Below are 27,583 nucleotides of genomic sequence, written 5' to 3' on the forward strand. Positions count from 1 at the left end.
GGGATGTGTCTTGAATACGGATAACTTATCCAAGCAAATTGAATTGAGTTTGTTCAGATGCTCAGACCACGTTTGCTGTCTGAATCAATTTATTTTTTTGTAACCCTGTGCTTACATTTATTTTATCATGTGACTCATATCTGATTCCCACAATTACATTTGCCTACATTTCCAGAAACATTGCACTTCTTTTAAGCCAAAGCACTTGATTGCTGGATGCTAATGTTATAGTTCCTGAGAAACTCGCCAGGCATCGCCAGGATTTCCCACATATGAATGATCGTAAAACGTTGGAATGCACGCGTCTTTTTCCTCCTGACTCTGTCCAAAAGCATGTCTGATCTGTGCCACGTAAAGAGCAAGAAAATGGGAATTGGGTCACATTACACTGACAGTTTGAATGTGGCCAAAGAGACAAGACAACCACATGCGCTCGCTTTCACAGCTATGAGCAATTTAAAATCACCATTTATCCTCAAGTGCGTGTGTTCGGACCGTGAGAGGAAACCGAAGAACCCAGAGAAAGCCCCAACCCGAGACCGATGGCGCTAACCACTCCACTGCTGCGCGCTCCAGCAAATATCGCAAGATTTGCATACAGAAGGTTGCCAAAAAAAAAGTCCTCGCGTTAGTCAGTGAACATATTTTTATTTCCAAGAAAGATTAGTAGAAACTTGAATACATAAAAAGTCACAGATCATTGAACCGATGTGTGTTAGTCACTTCTTGTGGGATTTGCAGATGTTAATATGTCCCCACCTTTGTGCGAGAAGCAGGGGAAGTATTTCACTTTGAGCCATCCGTGCAGTATTTCAGAAACGCCGCGTTGTGACAGTCTTGGAGTCGTTCCTGGGGTTTTATTCAGTCTGACCTTGTTGCACATTAATCTGTCTGGTAGATTGTGGAAGCAGCTCACTCCCGTGAAGGCATATTTAATTCATATTGATTGATCTCTACATTTCTAAGATTGTTCCTGTGACTGTTAAATGGCAGCGCAGTTTTTCAGATTTACACCGCAGCGCAGCAACAGGGGGGTAAAAGTCGTAGCGAGCGCCGTCGGTAAGGTAAACCCATGAGACCTTCAATTACCGACGTGAGATCTCATTCCGCGCGAGATCCAAATGAGTCCGCCCGTACTTACTAACAATTTAGCATGACTTTGTAGAGATTAATCAAAGACATCTGGGCTATTTAGAGCATTTAAAACACCCATAATGAGAACTGCAGGCCAATCATTGTGACCTACACAAAGGGGTTTCTCGGGAAAGTGTGTGGGGATTATTTTGGCCGTGTTACTCCAACAGAAAGCCGAACCCCGCATTACAGTGAGAGTTTGATGGAGGATTCTAACGCAGTGCAAAGGGATTAAACTGCTATGATTAATCCAGAATCCCTCAGGAAATTAAACAGATAAGTAGTAGGTTATAAGAATGCAGCTTACTTGAAAGGAAATCCATTTTCTATGGCCTTGCACATAAACCCCGGTATTACTAGATTTACAACTCCTGCATGTACATGCAAACGGAAAAAAAAAGAATAAAAAAGGGTCATAATGTTGAAATTAAAACTTATTTCCTTTTTGCAATACCCTCCATTTGTTTCCCAGCATTTACAGCACTCCTGCTCTTATGGCTTGTATTTTCAATTATTACGATTATTACTCTCTAATTCAATTTATGGCCATTGTATCTCTAAAGTGTATTATTACAGCACTTTTACTTGAGAAATTTTATTTTGATCACACTGAATTTTGGTTACATGTCAAACCTCTTGCTAATTCTGTTATTATGTAATGTTGGTGTATCATTACGTTGTCTTAAAAACATTTTTTTGTTTGTTGTTTTAAGTGAAAAGGGAATGTCAAGTATTGTTGAATGCCCTTTCTGTGATTTCATCAGGACTTTATTTGCTCCATTGCAGTCTTTCTGCATGTATTTTGTCTCATACAAATGCTTGAGGTGTTACCGTTTTCCATAAAAATCACATTTTTATGTTCACTGCTTATTTTGCACACGAGCCACACTGTGTGTGTGTTGTCTAGAATAATGGGGTAAAATAATAGGTTTCTAATCCATTGCGTAGAGATCGCATCTCAGTCGTTAAATTTGGCAGCACTTTCTTGTTCTGTCTAAGTAAGCTTATTGAGCTCTAATAAACAGGGCGTATAATGAAGATGCAGCCATGAATGGGCATTGTCTTTAATTGGATTCTTAGCTTCAAGCAAGTTATGTGATCATTTAGCTGAATAACAATCTACCTTTTCTCTCTTATCACTGATGTGGATACTTCACTTTTTTTTTCTAAATTTTTATACCTATCCTTTCTTTTGCACTGCTTGTAAGGTTACACAAGAAGGACAATCTAACTTTTATCCCTTGCAGGCTTGCTTTAGCTTCAATATGAAAATGTTCCACTGTTATTTAACAAGGTTGACCCTTTTCCAGTTGTTGGAAAACTGTGTCCTGACCTGCAGCTGCCGAGCCGCTGCGTCAGTGTTCGCTGGGGCAACAGCTGTAGGAGCATTCTCACCGATGAAATGACAACCCTCCATAAAGCTGTTCACTAATGTGCGAACGAGAGACCTTTCACTAAGACTTCTGTGTGTTGTTTTGGTCTCAGGGGGACACGGGGGAGGTCAGCTCTCCAGGAAACCCAGGACAAAAGGTGGGTCACTCACTGATTCCTGAGATTTTCTTTGACCTTTGAGTTGTGATGAAATCTCTGCCTGACTCAAACTTCACATTTCACATTTTGTGTGTGTATGTGTTTTATTTTCAAAGTTTTTTTTTTTTTGAAACGCTGTTTGAGAATCACACTGATTTCGTGTGACTGCGCTCCTTGTGAATGCAGGAGGCTCCTTCGGTTAAGTGATTAATGGAATCTGCCACCGCTTCTCTGCTTCTCACAGTTTTCTGATCGAATCACTTGCTTTTTGTTGACCCCCAACAACGGCAACAGAAGAAAACAAAACTGCATCAGAATGAAATTAGATCAAAACGTGGGGTGCCTGGCTGGCGGCGGGGTGAGTTGTAGTGCAGCAGAAACGTAAGTTCATTTCGAAGCGGCGGCATTTCTGGCTTGGCCGCGTGCCCTAACGGCCGCAGTTGGCAGGTGTCCTGGGTCGGGAGCCAGGAAGGGATCATGTCCTTGTCATTGCACAGGCAACTTCTGCGAGATGTTTAGGCTGTCTGTGCAACGAGGGCGCAGCTCTGAGTGCGGACATCAGTTTAGCGTGCCATTTAGATGAAGCCTTCCACCGTTGGGTGAAAAACGAATGACCTGCATAACTCTTTGTGTATTTGTGGAAACATGTGACTCCGTGCACCCTTCCCCAGCCTTTAGTGGAGGTCAGTGCAGACAGACGTCTTCACATCAGGGAAATGTATCTTTTATTTCACTGTTACATTTTCTGTTTGGTTTTTCTGGTATTCTGAAGGAAAGGGCATTGGATTATGATTCTTTTCTCAGACAAACGAAGAAAACAAATAACGAAAAAAAAAAAAATCCACTTGACATTTCATTGCATTCCGGCAATCGATTGGAGTGTAGATTAACATGGAGGCTGTTTATGTATCTGAAGAAAATAGGATTATTCCTGGATGTGGAAGATGGCCTAATCCTGAACCTATATCCATTGACGACATTCAGCTCAGTGTGGGGTGACTTATTGGCTCCCGCACGTCTATATGCGGAATATAGAATAACATTTAATGAGACGGCTGACTCCATTTGCCTTCTCTTAAATGAGATTCAGGATCCGGCTTAAGCTGTTTTGTTACACCACAGTGAACAGGAACAGTCTACTTTTAAGAGTGGTAATAGCAATACTGATACTAATGCTAATGTCCCCATCATGTTTTGCAGGTTTTTTTTTTTATAGCTGTAATGAACTTATGTATTTTGCATTCATTCCTTCTGGTTTTGTTGAAAGAAACATGTGTGAGTGTGTTACACATTACCGTACTTCTGTCACCATAATGCACAGTGCGGTGATGAACGAACAAGCCGGGTTTTGCGGGGTTGCACGTTCAGACGTCTCTGATTTCCTCATTGTGAGAACAACATTTCCCAGCAGCTGTTGATACGGTACGCATGATGATATGGTTGCCCTTGGACACTGTAATGCGGCAGTTTGCTCGAGGTTTACGGGCCAGCTGAGGTCATTAAACTGTATAGATTACACTCCAATAGCGGCGCCAACAAACTCCAAGGCGTTTCACACATTTTTGGCAGAGTGACTGGAAAAAGCAGAGGCTGGGACGCTTAAGAAGAAGCAGTGATCAGAAGCGGAATTGTGTAAATAAGTCTCTATCAGCTTATTCATTTACTACACTGCAACATTACAATGAGTGAAGAGAAGAGCAGGTTTAGTATTTCTTTCACTAAACTCCTGTTTACTGTTAGAGGAGAGCTTTGTTAATCCTGAAATACCTCAGTCAAACAGCGAGACAAAAGGTCAAGTGTAAGAAATGTTTAAGTATATAAACAGTGCCTCAGTGTGCCTCACTAAAATGAATGTCTGAATGTCTGTAGTTTATCTCAGCGGTTCCTGCTTCTTATTGTAGCTATCAGGCAATGAAAACAGTAAATTCTAGACTGCAAGACCGCAGTTGCAGCACAGTAATACAGCCACGTGCACGTTATTGGGCCTGATACAAAAAACAATTAAAAGTGACTCTAAATAGTTAGATGGGATGAATTACCATTCCTCTGCAGCTTTCACAACTCTGTCCTGGCATCAGTGCATGTACTAGTGTTTTGAATTCGATGTTGCGCTGGGATCTCTCAGAAAATATGTGACTGCAGTCCAGACTTCCAACGAACTCAAGAACTTAAGAACAGCACATGGGAAATTTAACACCGTCACAGCCAGACCCATGTGAAGGGGGTGTGATTAAACTGTGCTGCATTAATGATCATTTGAGGAGAATTTCTGGATTTATGTTTGCATCAGTTATGTAGATAAGTCATCTGATCTTCTAATTGGTGTGAAAATTGTGCTTTCAGGCTTCAGGGTGTAAATAAAAGACAGTTTAAAGAATGAACTTTTTCTGCATCTTTTTTTTTTTCTTTGCTTTTTAACTTTCAATCTTGTCAATGCAGGGGGAACTTGGATCAGAAGGGCAAAAGGGAATCGATGGAGTGAAGGTAAGTACTACTATCTCCAGCGGACATATATTCCATACGTCGCACATCAGCCAGCTCTGGTTTCGTCAGGGAATCAATTCTTATAGGCTTTTCATTTTCTGTGTGATGCCCTCGGGGGAGGGACGCAGCTTCGTTTTCTGTGTGGCATTTTTCAGGTGCCTGTCATATCTGAAGTGGATCTAAGTGTTCTAGCCTGCAATGTCCTTCTGCAGTGAATTTAATTGATATGTATGCCACCAGGCCTGGCATACTAATGGACTAAACTAATTTTTCAAATTACCCAGAGCCCTCCCTCTGTCATTCCAGGTCACGCTTTACCGCATACGCTTAAATCTCCCTGTCGTGCGTCTAAACAACAATAAGAAGAACCAGTAAATGACAAAATAAAAACGCAGTATGAAAGAATGCCAGTGCTGTTTTGATCCTGCTGATGTTATTTTTGGGCTAAAAGGAATTTGTGTCTATCCTTTTGAAGCATCTTTTTTCCTAAATATGAAAATGTGTTTTTGTAGCCTGCACACAATGGCAGACTCTCAGCAGAAATCGAAGGCAGCGGTGCAGATGGTCAGTTTAAACTGGCCTAATAACGGGACTTTCTTTTCATCGCCGTCTTCCCCTCGAGTCTGCAAACAGCTGCCGCAGAAATCAGCTTCCCTGCAGGCTGCGGGCTTGCGATCTGCCCTCACTCAGAAAGGAAAAAGAGAAAAAAAAAAAAACTTATTTACTGATACCATCCAGCAGAAAAACCTTTCTGTCTTTCATCACTTTTCAGGCTGCATTAAATGGATGTCTGAAAGTGCTCCTTTTATTTATTTATTTTTCAAACAGGGAGCAGATTTTGGAAACAACAGGGAATAGGAGGAATTAAAAGTCATTTTTGTATGATTTACATGCATTACACACTCGTTTGTGATACCGTTGCAGATGACAGCTTCAAAACACAAGCATCCTGCTGTTGTTTGCTCCAAAGCGATGATTAAGCAGGTGGAAAAACTACAGAAGATCCGCTCCAACACGATGGGTCTTGAATTTGTTGCTTCGTTGCCTTTTCTTTCTTATCAACCTCCATCAGTGTGCTTGCATTAGCCCAAGAGGGATACAACAGATAAAAGTAATTGCAAGAGAGCAGTACACCAAATAAAATTCAGGATGAAGGGGGGGAAAAGATAAAGGCGGGGGGGAGGGGACAGAATTGGCAATAGACAAACTCAAGTATTAGTTCGGCCCTCCACAAACAGCATGGCTCCCTTTCTTCTGTGGTAAGTAGCTACTCAGAGCATGACTTGACGTCATGTGACTATTTGCATACGAATGGTGTGATCAGCTTTATTTACATAGAAATTTGATGGAGAGCGGGACCACCTAATGAGAAATTAACTCGCAGCACATGAAAAGAATGGTTCATTTGTAGTCATAACATTACGTACACTATAGAGAAACGCTGCCAATGTCCCTGATTCTGTGGATCATGTACATTAGTTGTTGATTGCTACTGTGGCAACGGCGATCAAAAGAAAAGAGTGATGCAGGCTGTAAATCGCTCTGTTTTGTCACTCAGCGGTTCGGCCTTGAATCCAGTGAAATGGACATCGGCGATATATAAACTGAAAACAGCTGGACGCTTGTTCTCTGGGGAGCAACTGAGACAGTTTCCAGTATTTTTCCAAAAAAAGAAAAAAAAAAAGAAAACCAGGAAACTTTGCACAGACAGCAGCTGATGCTATTTGTGAATGTACCTTGCGTCACGCAGATATCAACATCCAATGTTGTTAGACCAATTAAAATTAGCTAGGTATTTGTGTACATATAATTTGTCATCAAATATTTACAGGAGTCAGCATGATATTGATTCATGGTCATAGAAGGAGCCGCTTTTGAAATTAGAGTCAGCAGGGGGTGCCTGAAAAGAGTAGCGAGTCGCTACATTGGCAGAATTGGACCAAGGGCCTGCTGAGAGGCCGTCCTGCTCCCCTCCACCCTCTCCCTATGTGGCAGACATCATCGTTAGCGGTGCTCAGTTGGAAAACTTTCTAACCAGAAATAAGTTTCTCCGTCTCCTGTCAGTGTTCTGTCAATGATTAAAAATGTTGAAACTGACAAATCTCTCTCCCTCTCTCTCTCTCTTTTTTTTTTTTTTTTTTTAACCAGTGCCCTAATGTTCAATGTAGGCAGTTTGAGCATGAGTCTGCAACGAAAACATTTATTCCTCAAGAAGTGACTTGTTTTTTTGATCTCTGTGCATCTCCAGGAGGTCGGGCCTTTCTTTGGTCACACTCGCTTGGCTCACCACGCATGTATGCTCCGGGGATTTATTATACTATGCCCCACTTCCTTCAGTTATGCGAAACAAAGGAAAGCTGAGAGATTGTCGCTGTTTATCTGAAGCGTTGCTTCGAGCAGGAATATCTGTCCTGCATTTCAGACGCTCATCAGAGAAAATAACGGACTGGTTTGAGACGTGTCCAGTATAGTTCAGTGAAACAACAACTGCAGTCGGCGAATGAAAAGTGAAACAAGATTAGCGTCAAACATTCTGTTTCATGTTTTTTTTAAAAGCTATTCAATAATGTATCCAGGTGCCATGAGGCTATTGCTTTTAAGTTAATGTGGGTAAACATGTTAATACAGCTACCTTTCACGAAAGTGGAGAAAAGAAAAAAAATCAACTACATGTCCTCGAAAATGTCACAGTTTTCTTATAGTTCTGCCCATTCAGTGTTAGGAACTTTGTGGATGTAGTGAAGTAAAAACTGTCAATAAATATTAAATAAACGCTTTATCCCTTTTACCATCAGGTGCAAAACTTCCAGTAAACAGTCCTTTTACACAACAGCTTTAAAATTACTTAAAGGTTTAGTTCCTGGTCATGTTGAAAATCATATATTGCTTATTTTCTTTTCTTCTGCTGGTTAAACGTTTGACTATACTCATGAATCATCTTCTATCCAGTATTGTGCAGTTGGTTTTATTATTGTTTTTGCTTGTTTTTCCTCTTTTTGCTTAAAAAAAATATGTGCTGATTCCAGTGACAAGAATGAATGAGATCGGTAAACACCTATTTAACTGTGTAAAGTTTGACGACATGTCATGTGGTCATCTGTAGAAATGGGGCTCCCAAAAAAAAAAAAAAAAAAAAAAAACTTGCTGTGTTTTCATGATTGCTTTTTCACGGCTGTGCTGTGTCTGATGAGTCATTTCATTTCCTGTCCCAACCCTTGTGTTTACTTAAGATTAATATGACCGGACACTGAAATAAAAAGTAGGATCCATCCCACCTCCGTATGTATGAGTGATCGTGGACACTTGTGGACGATTAATAGATTAAAACCGGTATTCCCAACGTCTCCATAAAGGAGTGCATGAAGTTGAGCCTCATCCACTAAATAAGCCTGTAATAAGGCTGCCCCTTCTTACCAGTTAATCACTTTTAGTAACAAGTTCCAAGAGACTGAAAGTCCCTCAGACATCATTTTGCACTAACTAGGTAGCAGATGTTGCAGGAGATTACAAAAGTAGATCGTGTGAGTATTGAATATATTTGACTTCTAATACTGTATTTTCTATCCATTCATCCATTATGGTTAGTTATATCTGGTGAAAACTGAGTCTGTTTCAGTTCAGTTTCTTAACAGGGTTAAACGACATCTTGACCTAAATCTCTAAATACTCCTCCAAAGATTTTTAATTGAACCGTGATGTTTGTTAATTTTGACTTAAGTGCTCCTTGTATTCATTCAAAAGGTGAAGTGGAGAGCAGGGTGATAATGAGTGAAGCAGAAAATCTGTACTTTGCTGTCACGAAGCTGCTTTGTGTTACGCAAATGGATGGTTTCACTTCATATATTTGCTATGACCACAAGTTTGACCAAACTCTACTACACAACCTGTCCTTTCACTGCAATTAGCTCATATTCTGTTTTTAAAGCCGGGGTGTTATTTAAAGCTTGAGTAGACACCTGAGAAGACAGAATTCTATGTATGAGCATGTGATCTGGTATCGTTTTGCAGATACGCCTCCTATGAGACAGGAGGAGTGCACAGTGTGTTATCTTGTGGGTAATTCAAGTTACTTTGGTGGATACAGGATGTTCAGCTGAAAAGTTATGTATCCAAGGAAAAGAACAACAACACCACCAATACAACATGCAGCCATCGGCACTGGAGAAACTCTGATAGCGTAGAGCGACAACCCCACTGTTTATGCTATACCTTGGTAAACTCAAGCTGTGTAATAGCAAGGCCAATAAGCCACTGTTTGCACTTGTCAATGTCAATATGATTAGTCCTACACTGTATGCGGCGGTGTATCGCTGAGCAAATGGAAAACCACAAAAGGCATTTCCTGCTGTAACCTCCCAGGCATTTGTAGGCCGGCGCTCAAGATATCTATGTTACTTACAGATCCTGTTCCACAGAGGTTTAAAGCTCTGCCATTCAATGTAATAACATCTACTCACCAAATAATCAGAATACTTAACATATAGTCTATACAAATGTAGTTGAGCCTCACCTCAGTGGGAAAAACCCAGTTTACAATGTTTAAATCATCCATAGACTGTAGCACTTGCAATCATTTTAAGACAAGGGCACTGACCTACAGCTGCCTCGGTTGGTAAAAGGTATGAGTAAACATAATTAGGCTGAATTTGTTCATGCCTACTCCTCCAGCTCTGTGTATGTGCTTGCTTTAGTTGTGTTGTGCTGGGGAGTTGCCAGATTGTCTTGTGGCCCCACCGCTGCTGGAGTGACGAGGCACAGTGGTGTGTGTAATTAGCAGGCAAGTGTACACAGCTCCCCACAGTGTTCTGACCTCGTGCTGCAGGAACAACTGCCACACAGCCAGCGCCGGCTCTTTCTCCCAGCTTTATCCCTCCCCGCAATTGCAACAAAGCCCGCAGCTCGCAGACAGCAGCGACATCGCCAAGGCCCCTTGCATCTGCAGCTCCTCGCATGTCATTTTGCACCTGTATTGAACCTGCGGCCTCAAGAGTCCATTAGTTTGAAGGGCAGCGTCTTAACTAGGCTATAGTGTGCAGGCTATGATGAGATATAAAAAAGATGCTCTGTTTCCCTAAAGGAGTCATTAGATGTTTCCTACGTCAGAGAGGGGACCTTTCTGACTGTCATGGACATACATCATGATGGAATTATTTACTGAAGGTCAATAGAGACTGTTTCCAACAGTCTGTTGTGGAACAACTTTCACAGCAGCACAATTATTACTTTGTTATTTTTGAATGTCATCAATTCCTATTTTAAGATGATAAATTGTGTTTGACTTATACTGTGCTTATTTTGCATATGTGGTGGAACAACACTCAATATAATTGTTACTTCAGTAACAACTCCATTTGTCAGTAAATATTTTCCAATGGGAAGGTTTATTTAATTCTAAATGAGTCATAACAGATTTATAGTAATTGCTGCATTTATATTTCTTAAATAATGGATTTGCTTTTATGGATTAGCAGTGTTTCTGATTTCCAGTCTAATTCAGACTGTATGGTGACGTAGTGGTTTTCACTTCAGTGTTAAAGGTGCTGTAGGCAGGATTTTGCTAGTCAGTGTTGATGTTTCTGTGTTTTCTTTGGATTAAATGTTAGAGTATCCATTGATAATCCTTTAGGAGTGTAGCATAATTGCACTACCGCGAGGGCGCAGCGTTTCCATCTGTCTCTGTTCTGAGCTGAAAAGGAATCTCGACAGCTCCAGGTATCTTTGACCAATCAGAAGAGCCCATGAGGCTCTAACTGTGATTGGTCGAGGGGTATTCGTCGCACGTTCTTGTGGGAGGGGCTTAACTTGCGTGAGGGTGTGATGTCAGAGAAAACAGGACAGGATTGGCTGTGCTGGGTTTCAAATCGCCATCTTAGATGGGTCAAATCGCCATCTTGCTTAGGTAACCCTAAGCAAGATGGCGGAGATGCCGAATCCTGCCTACAGCACCTTTAAAGCAAGGTTTGATTCTGGGTTCAGGAACCCATTTATATGGAATTTGCATGTTCTCCACTTGCATGTGTGAGTTTTCTCATGCACCAGCAATCCGCACTTGTGCATCAAGCTATTGCATAAAGTAGGCTGCACATTGGTATAATGTTTTTCATGCCTGTTTCGTGGCAAGAAAGACGGCCTGAAATGGGCTTAGTAGCATTTTGCATGTTCTCCCTGTGTATGTAGAGGGGAAACAACTGAAGAACAGGAGTTAAAGAGGAAGAAAAGCATGGGAATCCGGGTTGCTGACAGTTTCAAAGATGCGTTTAAAAGAAGGACAAACACAGTTCCAGAGAAAAGAGAGAGGGGAATCTGTTGAGCCAACAACCAGCAGGATGGTGTTTGAACTGATTGTTGAATCTTCTTGAACTGTGGAAGCGAGTCGATACCTGGAGCTGCTGAGAGGGAAGAAAAGTGACCTGCTGGAAAAAGATTGGTGACTCCTCACACAGAGAGCTTCCCCACAAAGACACAGCGAAGTCTTTTTTCTGTGTACTCTCTTGCCAGGGGTCTGGAGCCCTGGTCCTGGAGAGCCTGTGCTCTGCTGTGGGACACCTGATTGCAATGATAGGCTCTTTACTGGGTTTAGTTTGGAGCTTGGTGATCACATGCATTTGATTTCAGTGTGCTAAAAGACACAGGGCAGAGGGTTGGAGGCCACCACCAGAGGCTGACCTCTTCTTTGCTTGGTTTATTCTCCTGTCTCAATTGATTTTTTTTTAAGCGTTTTCAATATTCTGGAACCACAAGTACCAGCTGGGAGCTTGACTTGGCTTAATTTCACTTACAAGTATAATGTCAACAGCTAACAAGCTGGAGAACCTTTATTGCAGTGAAAGAAAGCAGTTTTAACACAAACTAATCAGTTTTGGCCCAAAGCATACATGAAAAATCTCGCCATCTATCAGTTTAATTTAATTTGGTATTTAATTATATTGGCTACCCTGAAGGAGAAACTTAAATGCCTTAAACACTAGTTTCACTTATTAACTTAATTAACAAAGTATATTATTAAAAAAGCATAATTCCCACTGGATAAATTATTTATCTGAAAAAAAAGACATAAAAGCTTTTTTAACAAGATAGTGCAGGATTTATTTTGACAAACTTATCTCTGCTGAAAATCAAAAACTCTGATAAACATGCTTAAAAATCTGAATCAGTTCAGAAAACATGGAGGGTGTTATTCCAGATCAGATTCAGGTCTTATTGTGTCTGCTAAAAAAAAAATAAAAATGTATGCAGAACTTCAAGAACTCCACAGTTGTCACCTTAAAAAGTGACGATTTACTTTTAATAGCTTTCGGTTGTTCCCATGTAGGCTAACAGACGAGTCCAGATGTTGTTCAGTCTCACTGTGCCAGTCGTCTGTACTGTCACTGACAAAACGCACTCATCTGAGTAATCACACAGTCGTGCCAAGTTTTATCGAAAATTCCAACACTTTTAGCCAGAGGGCTTTCTGTCAGTCCAGTGTTTGGTAAAAAAAAAAACTAACGCTGTTTTGTTGACTGATGTAATTAAAATATTTGACTGTAGAAACATTTCTGTGGCTCATAGAGCATTCAGACTATCTGCAAAGCTTGGTTTGGCTGTAAAACACAGACAGCCACTATCGTTTGATATTTGGTGAGAGAGCGACTTGGGGGCTGACTGAGCACCTGTCTGACCTGCATGTCTGATAAGGACATGTTGTGCCACTGGTGAAACAGCCTCAGCACCTTGCAGAGCTTCTTTCCACGTCTATTATTCAGCCCGTATTCTGGCAGTTTGCTGTCAGCTGGTTTTTGTGGGGAGCTGACAGGAGATGATGCTGATGGAAGAACGTTATTATGAAGCTAAAATTTGAAATCATGTGTACATTTGTACGAGTACATGTACATGTGCATTACTGCTTTTTATAAATACCACTTAAATTAGGATCATATGTCCCACTGGAGCAGTATGTATGTTTCAAATACAATACACCTTCAGTTTTCCATATTGTACATTTTCATGCACTCCACTAATAAAAAGCAAGCATGATTGTTTTTTCATCCAAAATGTGATACAGCATTTTTACCCACTTCATTTTTCAACTTTGAAATAATCCAAATTAATTTGTAGCACGTCAGGAGGGTTGCATTCAGCGACACCAAAAACGAAATTTAGCTAGCAATTACTCAATTTGTGTTTGGGCGAATCTGAGTTTTGTGGCATTTATGCCTCGAACAAAATGCTTAATTACACTTCATGAGCAGAGTAACTTGCAGAGGCAGAGACTGTTTATTGTCTTGAAAGAATCAATGGCTTTGTGGCTGCGGTGTGAATCGCCGGGTCAGAAGTGTGATAACATTGAGCAAGGCTTTGTGTTAATGACTTGTTAATGGTGCTGCTCCAAAGTGTAGGATTAGCAGACAGTCCCAGTCGCTCCTCAGCTGAAGGTAACTGGTGATCCCCAGTACTGCGTGTCCTTGGCCAAGAATTTATTATTGTATTGAGGTCTAATCATCCTTTGATTGCCAATATGACAGATGCCCCATAAAGGGAGATTGTAACACTGCTTCAGTTTACGAACTGACACAATTGGACGCTTTTATGTCTCAGCAGCGTTTGTGGGTGAGAAGGATATAATACCTCTCAGTCTCGATCTCTGAACGATAAATCAATGCGCAATTCAAAGGCATATTCAAGTTATTTCAGTGTTTTTGTTTTTTCAAATGAAAGATGCGTGTTGATGCGGTGGTTGAAATGGGTTCAAATGTCCCTCTTAACAAGCACAAGGCTGTGAGTAAGTGAAAAAAACACCGGCCTAATGGTTTGCTTTTCCAAAAAGGAAAAAGAAAAAAGAAAGGGATCGCAGTAACAAGAACATTTGTTTATATTATGTGACCCATCTCATCATCATAATGAAACAAGCCTTGCTTATTGCAGAAATGGAAGCGAAATTGATAAATCAAATACTCTTCTGTAACTGACAGTCTGAAGTTGTTTATGTCCTTGCTGGGCCTTGTGCTCAGATGCTCTTCAATCCCTGCCGCAGCTCTCATAATACCTAAAAGGGAAATATGCTTCTGCATCCCCTTGTGTCGGATTGCCCTCGCAAAGTGGTTAGGCTGTTGATTTAAATAAAGAACTGGGCTCACGTACAGCTATGAGACTAATGCCCTATTATCGACAGTGTGTGTGTATGTGTGTGTGTGTGTGAGGGCTGAAGGGCTGTGTGAGTTGATATAATCTGATAAAATAGTGATGGAGTCATTTCACTATTTCAGCAAGTTTAGTTGCAGCTGTGTTGTCTGTTGCTGGTGTTGCCAGCGAGGCAATGTGCTTTTGTCTGTTTATTGATTTATTTATTTATTTTACCAGCGTCTTCACATATGGGGATTTCTGAACGGCGACTGTTTCAGGGGGCGTCCAATGAGCTAGTCACGTTTCTGGTGGCAGGACTTAATGTGATAAGAGTAGGTAATCATCCTCTGCAGATATGTAATTCACTATTAATAGCCCGTGTGACTCTAAATTTAACTATGACAGATTATTGTGATTCTGAGTCATTCTACAGACGGCCATTTTAGCCCGTCTCTCCAGTCACTTCCACGTCGGACCTGTTTCAAAGAGTCGGTGCTGCTGGCCTAAATGTGTCACACCTAACAAGCCTCGCTGCAAATTTAGCCTGTCGATACGTGTCAAGCCTCATTTATCAGCGATCACTCTTGATCTGGGCTGTCCTTCTACTTTCGCATTTCACCACCGAGAGGCTTGACTTTGCCCCGAGCGCACTCAGTTCAATCCCGCCCCAAGGTTCTGCGCTCCGAGCTGTAAAAAAGCAGCGACAACTACTGTCCTTGCTCCACCTAAGTGCAAACAGAGGGGAGTGCTGGATTGTAAACACAGTGTAACCAGCTGATTGGGACTCTCTCCTCAGGATTTGGCTGCACTCAGTGTTTCATGGTGATAGACATTATCTGCTCTTTTCTCATTGATCAGTTGTGACAGGCGTGAGAATGTCACACCTGCGTGTGAGACTCGTCGGCGAGACAGCGCGTCGAGCGACTGCTGACGTACAGTAACACATGCAGGCGTTTTGTTTTTCCATAAACATGATCCTCACTGAAAAGAGAGGATAATGGACGTGGTATGCAGACCATATATTAAAAAGCATCACAAATGGTGGTCTGTTGGAACCAGAGGAGCCAAAGTGAGTGAGGCTGCCATTCCTACCAGGCTGGACCGAATCACTGTAAATGTTTTGTTTTTGTTCCACCAATAGAAAAAAAAAAAAAAAACACGCACACACTTGAGAGGATCTGATGTTTATGAGCTGTAATTCCAGTCTCAATAATGCTTTTTTCCCATTTGTTTGAAGTGCCGCAATGATTGCTACTACAAACATGGCCAGCTAAAGAAAATTGTTATAGCTGTCATAACTTGGCGAGAACATATTGACGGTCATATTTAGTAGCTTTTATCACAGCTGAGGGAAAAAATGTGCCACTTGTGAGGTGTTTGTATATTCAAGAGATATCTATTTGTAATGGACATACCCAACAAATTCTGTTATTGTGCCCTGTGAAAACTATTATTTTTTTATATTATGTGAATTCCAAATGTTTCTTGCATACTCTTGTCTCTTTGTTTATGAGCTGCTCTCGGTGTCACAGTTTGGAATATGTCTATCCTATATCGACAGTCTCATACAGCAGGTATGTCCTGTGCAGGAAGCTGGAACTGTTTTCATAAGACTGCAGTTTAAGACAAGCTGGAGGTGCAGCAACAGAAGCGCTTGATGTGAAACCTTGTTCTCGTCTGCAGCCCCTTTAGAGAGTGTTCGCTGACATCAGGAACATGAATTAGATTAACTCTTGTTACAATGCAGGAAATATTGGTCTTTTTAAAGTTTTCTTTTCTTTTCATCCCACAGCAGGGTTATTTTCCATGTGTGAGATGGAGTGTTTTTCCTGTAATTAGTTGCCATATCTCCTGCTCTTTTATTCTTCCTCCCTTATTGGGTCTTTTTGTTTTTTGTTGTTGTTGTTGTCTTTTGGTGGAACTCACCGCATAATTGTAGGTGCTATGCTCAGTCTGCCAGCCTTGAAGTTATAATGAGGTCTGTGTGTTTCTGTGAAGACAACAGAGAATCACAGGGTATTTTATCCTATTTTCCGGATGGAAGGGAGGGGGGGTGGGGGTGGCGAGAGCATTTGTTTGTATTGAAACTGACAGGGGGAGGCAGGTTTGGAAGCATAAAGTAATGAGTCCCCTGAATATCCCATAGCAGGCATATTTTAGCTGTGACATTCATTTAGACAACAAAATGGATATGAACTACAAGCACACCAGGTTTTTTTTTTTCTTCTCCTTCTTTCATGCACATCTGATAAAAGGATATTGCCAGTTGTAAAGTCCACTGATTCTCAGCTCAGTACTGTACACCGCGGTGCTGGGGACTGTGGGAGAAAGGGAATGGTAGTGAGAAATGCTCAATAGCGATGCACAACTTTCATCTTAAAAGACATGAAAAATAAAACAAGGCAGGCAGTAGAAGGCTCGTGAGATCATTGCTTTACGCCGGTCTGTGCTGGTGTCAAAAGGCATCTACTTCTTTTTCCTTATATGACTTTCTGTGACCGCCTGTATGTCAGTCACCAAACAATGTTATCATACCTGTCCGTGGTTAATATGGCAAGGCTTTCACGCGGCGGTGTTTATTTTAAGGCCTGTCACATTTAATAGCATCGACCCACCTGCCAGTTGTCAGACAGTGTGAAAGTCATCAGACTTCATGCTTCATTTGTTGACATTCTGTAAATACAAGTTAATGGTCTTTTATGGCGCACGCAGGGCACACACTGAAATACTGCCGCATTTGTCAATCTGTCTTATTTTATTTGACCTTCAGTTTACATGATAAATAGTTTTCAAATTAACATTGCCATTGTGATTTGAATTATGATTCGAAAAAAAGTTGAGGTTTTAGCTGTTTCTCCAGTTATCATGGTTCTCCCTGAATGTCCAGGGCTGCCTTTAGGTTCACTCTGTTTCATTTACATCTCATTATGCAATCTGTATTTGAAAGGACATTCAGAGGATCTAGAAATTTTGACACGTACTCACGAGGGTATGACCTAAAATGGCGAGACTGAGCTTTGTAAATATCACAGCCTTTTGGCCGCCGAGGCTCTGCACACAGTGTTAAAGCACGTGGCCCACGGAGATGGAAAGTGAGGCACTCAGGTGAACAGCCCGCGTGTCACATTACCGCCGCCTGGGAATGGGTCAAACAAGGAGCAGATAGACAGGGCTCAGTGGGCATCCTCACTTGGGCCAAAAAGGATAGGGATGAGCAGCCAGGCAGAGAAGAATGAAGCTCCAAGCCTCAGGGTGGGGGTGGAGGTTGACAAGTAGTCACTGACTGTATCCTACATGGGTGAGACATGCACTTATTGGGTTGGTGGCTGTCCCTGCAGAGGATTCACATTTTACAGACAGCCGGCAGGAACTACACCATGCTTTTTTTGTATTTGGATCTTATAATTGGACTGGCTGCACTTCTGCTTTTTTCGATGGCCATGTTAAAAATGCAGGGAACAGACAACACAGCCCAGGAATGTACTGAACCCCATTCACACACAATTTAAGGCTACATACGTCTGGAGACAGCTGGAATGTGAACCTACGGATACCTGAGTGGTAAAAACATATAGTGGATATGCACTCACAAACACAACCAGGCATGCTCTCGCCTGGGAGTCGACGTCTGGCGTAGATTAAAGGTATACTACGGGTGGTGGACTAATTATGTGCACATCATGAGGGGATCAGCCTGCCAGTTTTAATCAGCACCAGAATGAAGCACGAACTGGTCTCACTGTTTCTGGCTCGCCCCTTTTATGTCACCAAAGTGCTTTCAGAAGGCAAGAAACACTGCCACCTTTCATTAGCAAGTCATCTGTGCTGATGTTACATTCTAACAGACAAGCAAATTACCAAACATTTCCTGAGAGTCAAACACAGATTAAGCAAATTTTCATCTCAGCGGCAGAATGCCAGTAAAAATATTGCCAAGATGCTGCAGAAAAATGTTGTAGTTAGCAACGGCGTCCTATGGATTTGCATTGGATCACTTGTTAACCAAGGTTAAGACTCTGCGCTCACAATCCCAACTGAAGACCGTAGATGAATAATTGATTTATTACCAAAACAACTGCAGGGAGACAGAGGCATGTTTTATTTAAGGTGCCACAGGTCAGCGCTGCTCCACTTGTTATAGATACAGCAGCAAAAATCTTCAGGTTGTCAGCCCTCTTTTAAAAAAAGAAAACCTTCATTATTTTGTATGAGGTACCTGAGTAACACACCACATAGAAACATGCTATGTGTGTGTGTGTGTGTGTGTGTGTGTGTGTGTGTTGTGGAGCTTTATTTTTGCAGCTGTTTCTAAGAAAAGTCAACACTCTCTGACTTGTGGATGCCTATTGAAAGCTGACACTGATTGTTTGGGTTGCATCTGAAAGCGGATATGTTGCATGTGGCCTTGTGTTCGTGCCGCGGCGGCCCGGTGGACAGACGACTCTGTCTGCCCTTTCCTGACAGTGGCCAGCAGGACGTCTGGACAGTTGGAATAGTCACGCCCTGACTTTTCTCCAGGTCGTCCTGGTCAAGAATAATTACCCCATAACCAATTGCACAGCAGTAAATCAGATGTTTTAGATCAATGTTGTTCCATATAGACATCCTCTGAGTTTGTTATTTTTTATAATAAAACCTTTTTCTTCTTTCTCCACTTTCAGGGCCCTCCAGGTGCCAAAGGAGAGAAGGTAACACATTTTTTTTCTTACACTGTTGTACTAAGTGCATGTAACATATCCCTTCTCTGACTGAACACAGCTGTGAGGTTCAACAAGCAGCCATTGAAGGCCCGACAAACAGATCCGCGCACAGGAACCTCAAAATAAAACCACGACTCAGCATATACCTTGATTAACTTTGCTAATAGTTTCTTATCAGGATACTCTGTAGAGTAATGGAATTAAGCTCTGATCAACTGAGGCTGCAAATTGCCTATTAAAGGGGAAAGCGGAGAAGTCACCTAGAAGCCTTTCACGAGTGAGATCTGAAACTACAGCTGTACATTCTTTCCTTCTGTTCGTGCACTTTTAACTTGGCTAATGCGGTTTTTCCTATCACGGCGAATAAGCCCACTAGTTATGCATCGTTCTGCTGAGAACATGTGGCAAAAAACATCTGTCTGCTTCAGTTTTTACAAGAAGCAAGTTAGAATATCCTCCTGCAGTGCCCGATTCACTCAGATGCACGTCCTTTCCCCAGGGATTGGCCGGGGTGCCGGGTCAACCAGGGGAACCAGGCAAAGAGGGCAAAAGGGTGAGTAAACACAAGGGCTTTACCAGTTGTTTGGCATGGCTGGCTGTTGTGATGACTTCTGGGATGGACCTGGCCTGGGGAAAGGCCAAACAGCAGCTGAGGGACCGCTGTTGTTTTAAAGGGAGCAAAGATGTTTTTTTGGCAAAGGGATCACAAGAGCCCTTAAAAAAGAGAAGGGGTGGTGTGTGTGTGTGTGTGTGTGTGTGTGTGTGTGTGTGTGTGTGTGTGTGTGTGTGTGTGTGTGTGTGTGTGTGTGTGTGGTGTGTTCGCTGCCTGACAATTAATGAATGGGCTCCGTGGTCAAGGGGTTTCACACACACAGACTCACTGATTGACTGGCAGCACACATGCTGATGTCTCTGTTGGTAACCATGCTCAGTGGTTTTTAGTTTCCTCAAAGGCCTGCTCAGTTTAGATAAAATGTCAGTGATTGGCTCGATGTGTCGTATCGGGTCACACGTGTGTACGTATCACTTGTGTTGATAATATCTGTGGTTGGGAATACACGTGTAAGGATTAACTATGTAATGTGCACTTTTTTTTTTTATTTCAAAACTCTGTTAGAAAACCATGTGTGGAAACATGGGTATTTCCACTCCATCATGTTTTGAGGGGTTTTATATACTTGTTGGGACATTAGAAATGGGTCAACAGAAAATCATGCTGGTCTCTTCCCAGCAGCAAGATTCTTGACATCACAGCTGAAAGGTCCAGTGACAGGTGGGGAGGGTGTCTTTTTTTTGTCCATCCTCACAGACGTGATGTGAATAGCTTTTGAATGTAATAACAAATAGTCTCTTGACACTCTTCAGTATTGTGATTTTTCTCTGAAAAGAAAAAAATATATATTGGCGTCACTGCTGAAAAATATAAAATGCATGTGAGGTTGAGCTGGACGGCGCCCATGACTGGGTCAGGCTAATGTTATTTTTCAGATTGATAAAAGCCAAGATGATGCACATGACTTAAAACATCTGGACGCTTGTATGTCAGGAATTCCAGCCTTCTGTGTGTGTGAACACATTCAAACTCAACATTTCCTGCAACATTAACAATTTATGACCAGTCAATGTTTGCATTATTTCCCAACGGATTCTTTCCTCCAAATGTGTGAAGAAGCTGTTTTGAGTATCATGGTCAAGAAGGGTGTGTACAGATGCTGGTCCAGATGTTTTTATGCAGTTTTCTTTGTCTCATTCGTCTCCATAGCATATTATACCTAACTTGTGCATGGAAAAACCATGCACGGCATCAGTTATTGTCTGCATTGTCGTTTTGACTTATCTAGGCTACTTATCTAGTCTTATGATGAATCTTTCAATCATAATTGGGGAGATAAAGAAGAAAAGAGAAAGTCACCCAGTGTTTGATGTTGTGGCTTTGTGATTTCCCATATCAACATTTATTTTCTTCACTAGTTATTTCTTTTGAAGATTTTGAAGGTAAAGCAGTCATGAGGCTTTAAACCAGCAATTCCAGACTCTCTGCTGTTGTTGTTGCTGAAGACTCAGTTCTGATCTATTAATACTCTGTCTTTGATGGCGAGCTGACTTCATGGTGACTGTTAATGTGCTAAGGTTTCTGCTTATTCTTAGCTCGGGGAGTCACATGGAGCCCAAGTTGTTGACCAACCTGTGTTTTTGCAGTTTGACAGCCTATTTTAGGAAGGTGGACATGTATCATTATCAGGGGCTAGCTGGTGGCCAGCTGATACAGCAAGAGACTCTCACCCTATTAGCAACCCTTGTCCGTGCCTGTAACTTATTGGTTTTACTAAGAGCCCTCGCTGCTGTACAAATGTTGCAGAATAGCTTGATGTAGACTGACCACCCCACAACCTTCATAGAATAGCCGCGAGTGGAAAGCTTTCACGAAGCCTTAGATTCAAGCCAGACCATCTCTCAAACTGTCTACTTCAATTTATTGTTGAGGAAAATACAACCACTCTGAGCCATCTAGATTTACTTCAAGGAGATGTGGAGGACGTTGTGGGGAAGAGAAGCGGAATGATGCCATTTGCTCCGATCCTGCTCTGAAGCTTAAAGAAACATATGTAAGGGAGAATATCAAGGGCATCTGCCCAACCCTTCCTCTGACCCCATGTCTAACATTCACAGAATCTCGGTTTTATCTTATTACCTTGATGTATGATGAGTTAACTTTGTCAGGGTGGAGGTAAGGGCCAGTCCAACCATGACTTGGGATTTATGGGAATGTATTGCCCCCATGTTACGTATTGCCAATAGCGGTAATGTGAATGTCTCGGCTCTATCTATTATAGATGGCATTGGCGCAGAATGGCAGGAAAAGAGTAGGACTTTGGGATTCAGTGGAACATTACAGCAGATCAAAAGCGAAGAGTGGGAGCACCAGTTAAAAAAAAAAAAAAGAAGAAGATATGTCCCCCTCGCTGGCTATGGTGTGCTAAAATATTCATCGCACTCTGTAATGATGTGCTACCCTATGTGTTATCACTGTAGTCTGGTTCTGCCCTACACAGGTTAAAGTGGTAAAAGATGTACACACTTAGGAAAGCCACATAGGGATCAAAAAGTTTTTTGGGAGGTCATTTTAGTCTGGGAATGGAAACTCCATCCTGACATCCAACATCAAATGGCAGTGAGTCTGGAATAAAGTCTTACCTGCGTTCAAAAGGGAAATTATTTCAGTGCAAGAAAGCAACATAAAAGAACAAATTACATAATTGATTGTTCTCAGCAATAGGGATGAAAGTGCAGCTTTGGTCAGTGTGTCTTCCGTAATGTCTGGAATGCCACAGCAAGCGTGGCGTATTCATGCGGTGCCAAGTCTCTCCTGCATACCTTCTTCCAGCAGCTGGCACTGTGCTGTGAGTGGGCTCAGCGCAGGCACGGGCTCATCCCCGGGCAAGGCAATAGGTTCCTGTGGATTAATAAATAATCACCTTAAGAAATCCCACATTACAAGGTCGATCTTTGGGTTTTAATCCAGACCTAACACCAAATTAAACCTTATTAGCTGTATAAATTTACCTGTATACAAAAAAATAACTGTATGCTGGAACCGCGAACAAATGCAGTGAGATTATTTGGCTTTCTCCTGAATAATATTTGAATCTATCAGAGGTAATGGCATAATTGCATAGGAATTGGTTGTAATGAAATGTTTTGAGACGAGCGGAGGGGTACTTTAAGCAGATTTACTTTCTATGTTGAATTAATGATGTAGTATTTTCTGTTTGTTTCATTTTGTGTGATGCTCACAGTGGGTATGCAAAGTACTTGAAATCCTCTTTAATCAATCGATGACTTCTACTGTGTCAAGGTTTTCTCTTGTCTCCTGCTTTGGAAGACGCACATGCCTGACAGATGTGCAGCACAGTGTACTTATTAGACTGTGCTCGTACAGATGATGAAACTCCATCAAGCCCTGAAGGAAGGAGAGCATTGTACCCTCTCTGTTGACAGATGTGTTCTCCTCAAATAAATTATGCACTGATGATCCTCTCACTTGTTTATTTATTCATGTATATTAAATTCTTGTTAGTTGGTTATTTATGTAGGCATTCAATTTACAGAGCGAACCAGATTTCACTTAGTAAATCTGTGGATTGAAAGTGCCTGAGCCCCAGCTCAGTGACAAACATGCAGGTATAATTTACGCTGCACAATGGGAGATTTGTTTAGTCTGTAGTTAAGAATTTGCAATCAGGTTAAAGGTGACATTATCAAATAGTTTTTTTTTCATTGTATTTTATTTGTTTGACATTTGCTTCATACATCAAGGAGACAGAGTACTAAAGTTTCAAAATTGCTGAAAAAGAATCGACGCCATTATGAACCAAGTAATATACAGTACAATGGTTTGGTGATGGGAAAAGCTAATGACTTTAAATGTGAAAGATGAATCAAATTAGTTCTCACTAACTACTGTGATATGGTACGTCAGTCCTAGTCATCGAAAGGATTTAGATTTTATTACTGGTTATTCATCTTCTTCTCAATCTCTAAGCTTTACAACCACCAATAGATGCCGATAGATGGGGAGGCAAAACAGGTTGCCAGTTACCCCTGGGAAAACGGAGGGAGACAGACATCCATTGGCATTTCAGAGTCACCCATTCATACTCCCAGAGAAAAAAAAAGCCCCGGCAAGCACAGGGAGAACATGCAAACCAATATGCTTCCAAATGCAGGCTTCATCTCAGTATTCTTGCTGTAAGGCAGCTTTGTAACGTCTGTCCCTCGGATCATTTCTTATTCATTTCCAGGAGACTGTGCCCAAGCATCCCGTTTGATGTATACCAGGTGTATTAAAGGTGTGACAGGATGAACCCTGATCACCAACCTTGATCTAAATGACAACAACTCAGTGTGTTATGGCATGCAGATGTGGTCGAGATGAGCTTCTCAACTTTAAATCATGCATGAGGTGATTTCAGTGACTTTGTGGCCTGATTTCTGATGCCAGACGGGTTAGTATTTCAGGAACTACCAATCCACTTCACGCAGATCCATCTCTGGGGTTTATAGAGAATGGTCTGAAAAAAGAGAAAATGTCCGGGTAGCTGCTTCTCTCCGGGCCAAAATAGTTGTTGATTGGCAGAGGCCAGAAGAAAATGGCCTGACTGGTTCAAAAAGACAGAAAAGCCACATTAACTCAAATAACCACTCATTACAATCAAGGTTTGTAGAAGACAATCTTACGCATGTCGAACCGCAAAGCTTCCTGCAGCAGCATGAAACCACAATAAGTAACACTCTCGTCAGCTAAGACTGACAAAAGACTGAAAAAAAAAATGCCTGATCTAATGAGTATTGATTTCTCCTGGGCATTCAAATAGCATCGGGTCAGAATTTTTCATGTACAGTGTGAATTATCTCAATCTATTTTTTTTTTTTTTACAAGGTGACAGTTTCACAGGTTAAATATGAATTGTTATCAGATTTCAGTCCAAAAAAGCAGCAATGAAAGAAGAGAATCACATCCTGAATGTTCAGAGGACAAATGTGCGATGCCGAGCAACCAAAATCTGACAAACGTTTTTAGAACCGTTTTCAATCTTTGCAACTACGAATGATGACATTTCTGATGGTAAAAATATCAGTTCTAACCTGCTGCTAGCAAGGTATACCTTAAGTTGTAGGGGTGAGGACAGTTCACATTTTACGTGACAGATGCGAGCTCACAAGGTCCCCCTAAAATTGGAAATATGTATTTGTATCCTGTGACAGCAAACACGGAGCAGCATGGGGCCTCATATAACTGCACCTGTAACTTCACCCAAAGCACATATCAGTGCAAGTCATGGGACTCGCCAGGCATGTGATCCTGATCCCGGAAGTCAAGTGAAATCAGAGAACAACACCGGTGTAAACATGATCCTCCCCGTTGGGACAGATGACTTTTTCTCAGTTACAAGGCTCTCTTTTTGTTTTTATAGTAAAGATAACTATTTGTAAAATAACACGAGTGCGGATCTGAAAACTGTCTGCTGTCGCGTTGCATTTTTCCAGGTGTCATCGCTGGGGATCATGGGATAGCTCAGCCCCGGGTCACTGTATCTGTGGCTCAGGAGCAGTTTCGCTTCTTTTGTCCAAAATGTGAAACAAAGTCGCATCAAGAGCGGCTGCCTGAGCTCTTCAGCGTGCCATGGGTATTATCTGTCAGAACGGGAGAAAAGATCGTCTGTCCTGTCTCTGCTTGACAGCCAGACCATTTCTGCTCTTAAACAAGAAGGGAGATGATCGTTATCTTTTGACAATTATGGTGCTGTTTACATTTTTGATTCTTGCCCTGTGCTGAATGACTGGGACAGCTGCTTTTAAGTCCTGACTATAAACACAGTGACATTTTTTCTCAATGACTTCCTGTTTTATCTGCTTGCTGACGCATGATCTATAATGCTAATTTTTTTGGTTGTTTTGTTTATTTCTTTTTTTTATTTTTCTCAAACAAGAGACAATCTCTGCAATCTTGCACTTGTGTAATTTTCTCTTCCCCCAAATTGTTTGGCAGTTTCTTTCAGTACAAGTTTTTAGCCAGGCCCCATCATCTGACTGCTGCTCTCTTTTGGATGGCGTTACACGCTGCCCATCAGGTCAAGCCATTAGTGTCAGATTAGATACAACGACATTTATCTGCTTTAAAACCAAATCTGTGCATTCTAATCACGCGGTTGATAGCTTTTGTCATTTAATCTAATTTGAAAAAGCATGCCATTTTCTGAAAACCAAATGCATGCTGTAACTGGAACTTAGATGGCCCTCCTTTACAGGACAGACCAAATGTTGTTTTGAGATAATTGAGCCACCGCAGTACATATATAATATTTCTGTTATACCTAATGGACTTGGCTGAGGTTCATTTTGATCGTTCTGCAGAGACCTTAGCTGGAGTGACATTGATAGGGAAGGAGTAATGGCTCAGTTTGTGGGGACTGAAACATTTGGCAGCAGGTTTTTTTGTTTTGTTTTGTTTTCTTTTTTATTCCATAGGTGGAAGCAGACATGAACAGAGACTGTAATAGACTGTTGACCTCTACCAGAGCTCCTGCAGTGCGAGATTATTAAGTAACGAGTCCCCGGTGAGAATAGCAGCCTTCCTGCCAGAAGTTCTCCATGGGAGGCTGCCGCAGATTTGGGTGTTGGAGCGAATACATGTAATTACAGCAACTATTTGATTGTAGTCATGTTTTTTTCAGTGCAATTGATGCACAATAGAGTTGTTTCTCCAGAAAGAGCATGATTTTTTTTGTTGCGATAACTTAGATAATTTGTAGTAGTAACTTGAACGTTACTTTTAATTGCCTCTTTGATTCGTCGCCTGAGCTGGAGTTGCATCAGCAAAGTGGCGCTGCAAACACATTATTTTGGTCTGTTGGAGTTAATCAGTCTTTATTAAAGTTTGATATTTTCAACGGCACGCAGTCCACTGTACACACTCCTCTGGCAGGAATCCAGTTTTCAGCAGTCACGCAGAACTTGGCATAACACCTATTCCTGAATAAAGAAAAAGGATGAATGAATTAATGATGTGAGGAAGCAGCAACAAAACAGCTGAGATAAACTTGCAGCGCGCAGACAGCCGCGGACAGCTCTTGTATAGATAAATTAATGTTTATTTAGGGACGCCGATACGTCTCTGGCACTGTGGAGGCCCACCAAGTCTGCTAGTATCAGAGCTAACTGCCACCTCAGGGAGCAGGAGAGAGAGAGAGAGAGAGAGAGAGAGACAGCAGCTTTACAACTATCTTCATCTACAACACAAGCTGCAATTATTTTTTTTACATGTGTTACGAACATACTAGTAGCAATAGTTCTCATATTGATGGCGTGCTCGGTCTCAGTCATTGATTTGCATTTTTTTCTTCCAAATGTTGAGTAGTTTTGCAGTTGTAAGTTTTTGCAAATGGAATTAAATCTATTTGCAGGTGCTCACTCGTCGTCTTGCTGAGACAAAAGCGTTTTGATATATTTGGTGTTTTTATTGGACAGTACTGACATTTGGTGGTTTTCAAACTGTGGCGTGCACTGACTTTCGTTCAGGCCCGTTTCATTTATTGTAACTCAGCTCAGTTTAATTGTGAAACAACTGCATGGCATATTAGACCACTGAGACACAGTCAGTCACTATATTCACAGTGTGTGTTTTCAAAGCGGCGGTTAAACACAGTAGCTCGATGTAGATATGTAGTTACCGTCTCGACCCGACCCGCTGAAGCTCAATGGCAGAGTAACACAGAGGGAAGAATTTACAGGTCAGCAGGGCTCACAGCTGAGATTTTATGGCAAGATTTACACCCTGTGTGATTTTACTAGCAGGGAGAGGATTCGTTAACCCTTTGCAGGGCGGAGCGGAATAGGTTATTCTCCTCTCGAGTAACTAAATTCACTTTGAGGAGATTCAGAGAGCCCTGCGTTTGACACCTGTATTACACCAGGAGGTAACACGTTTGCTCAGTGCACAAGGCAATTAATCTTGTCAATGTCAAGTGCATTGGGATGGAGGATGAAACAAAGATTTGTCCTGATTGGCTATGAAAAGGTCTCACATTTGGGCCCTGTTGGGAAGGAGGAGGGTTACAGGGGGAAGCGTTTGG

The 27,583-nt window shown here is 41.6% G+C and overlaps 1 protein-coding gene across 1 annotated transcript in view; it reads left to right on the forward strand.

Moving 5' to 3' along the window:
• Positions 1-27,583, forward strand: part of col19a1 (collagen, type XIX, alpha 1) — a 59,858-nt gene that overhangs the window by 12,065 nt on the left and 20,210 nt on the right. Inside the window, exons 8-11 of the mRNA XM_030106568.1 lie at positions 2,620-2,664; positions 5,104-5,148; positions 18,912-18,938; positions 19,450-19,503. Of these exons, the coding sequence (XP_029962428.1) occupies positions 2,620-2,664; positions 5,104-5,148; positions 18,912-18,938; positions 19,450-19,503 (171 nt within the window). The remainder of the gene's footprint in view (positions 1-2,619; positions 2,665-5,103; positions 5,149-18,911; positions 18,939-19,449; positions 19,504-27,583) is intronic.

This window comes from Salarias fasciatus, chromosome 13, assembly GCF_902148845.1.
Source record: "Salarias fasciatus chromosome 13, fSalaFa1.1, whole genome shotgun sequence".
Lineage (NCBI taxonomy): Eukaryota > Metazoa > Chordata > Actinopteri > Blenniiformes > Blenniidae > Salarias > Salarias fasciatus.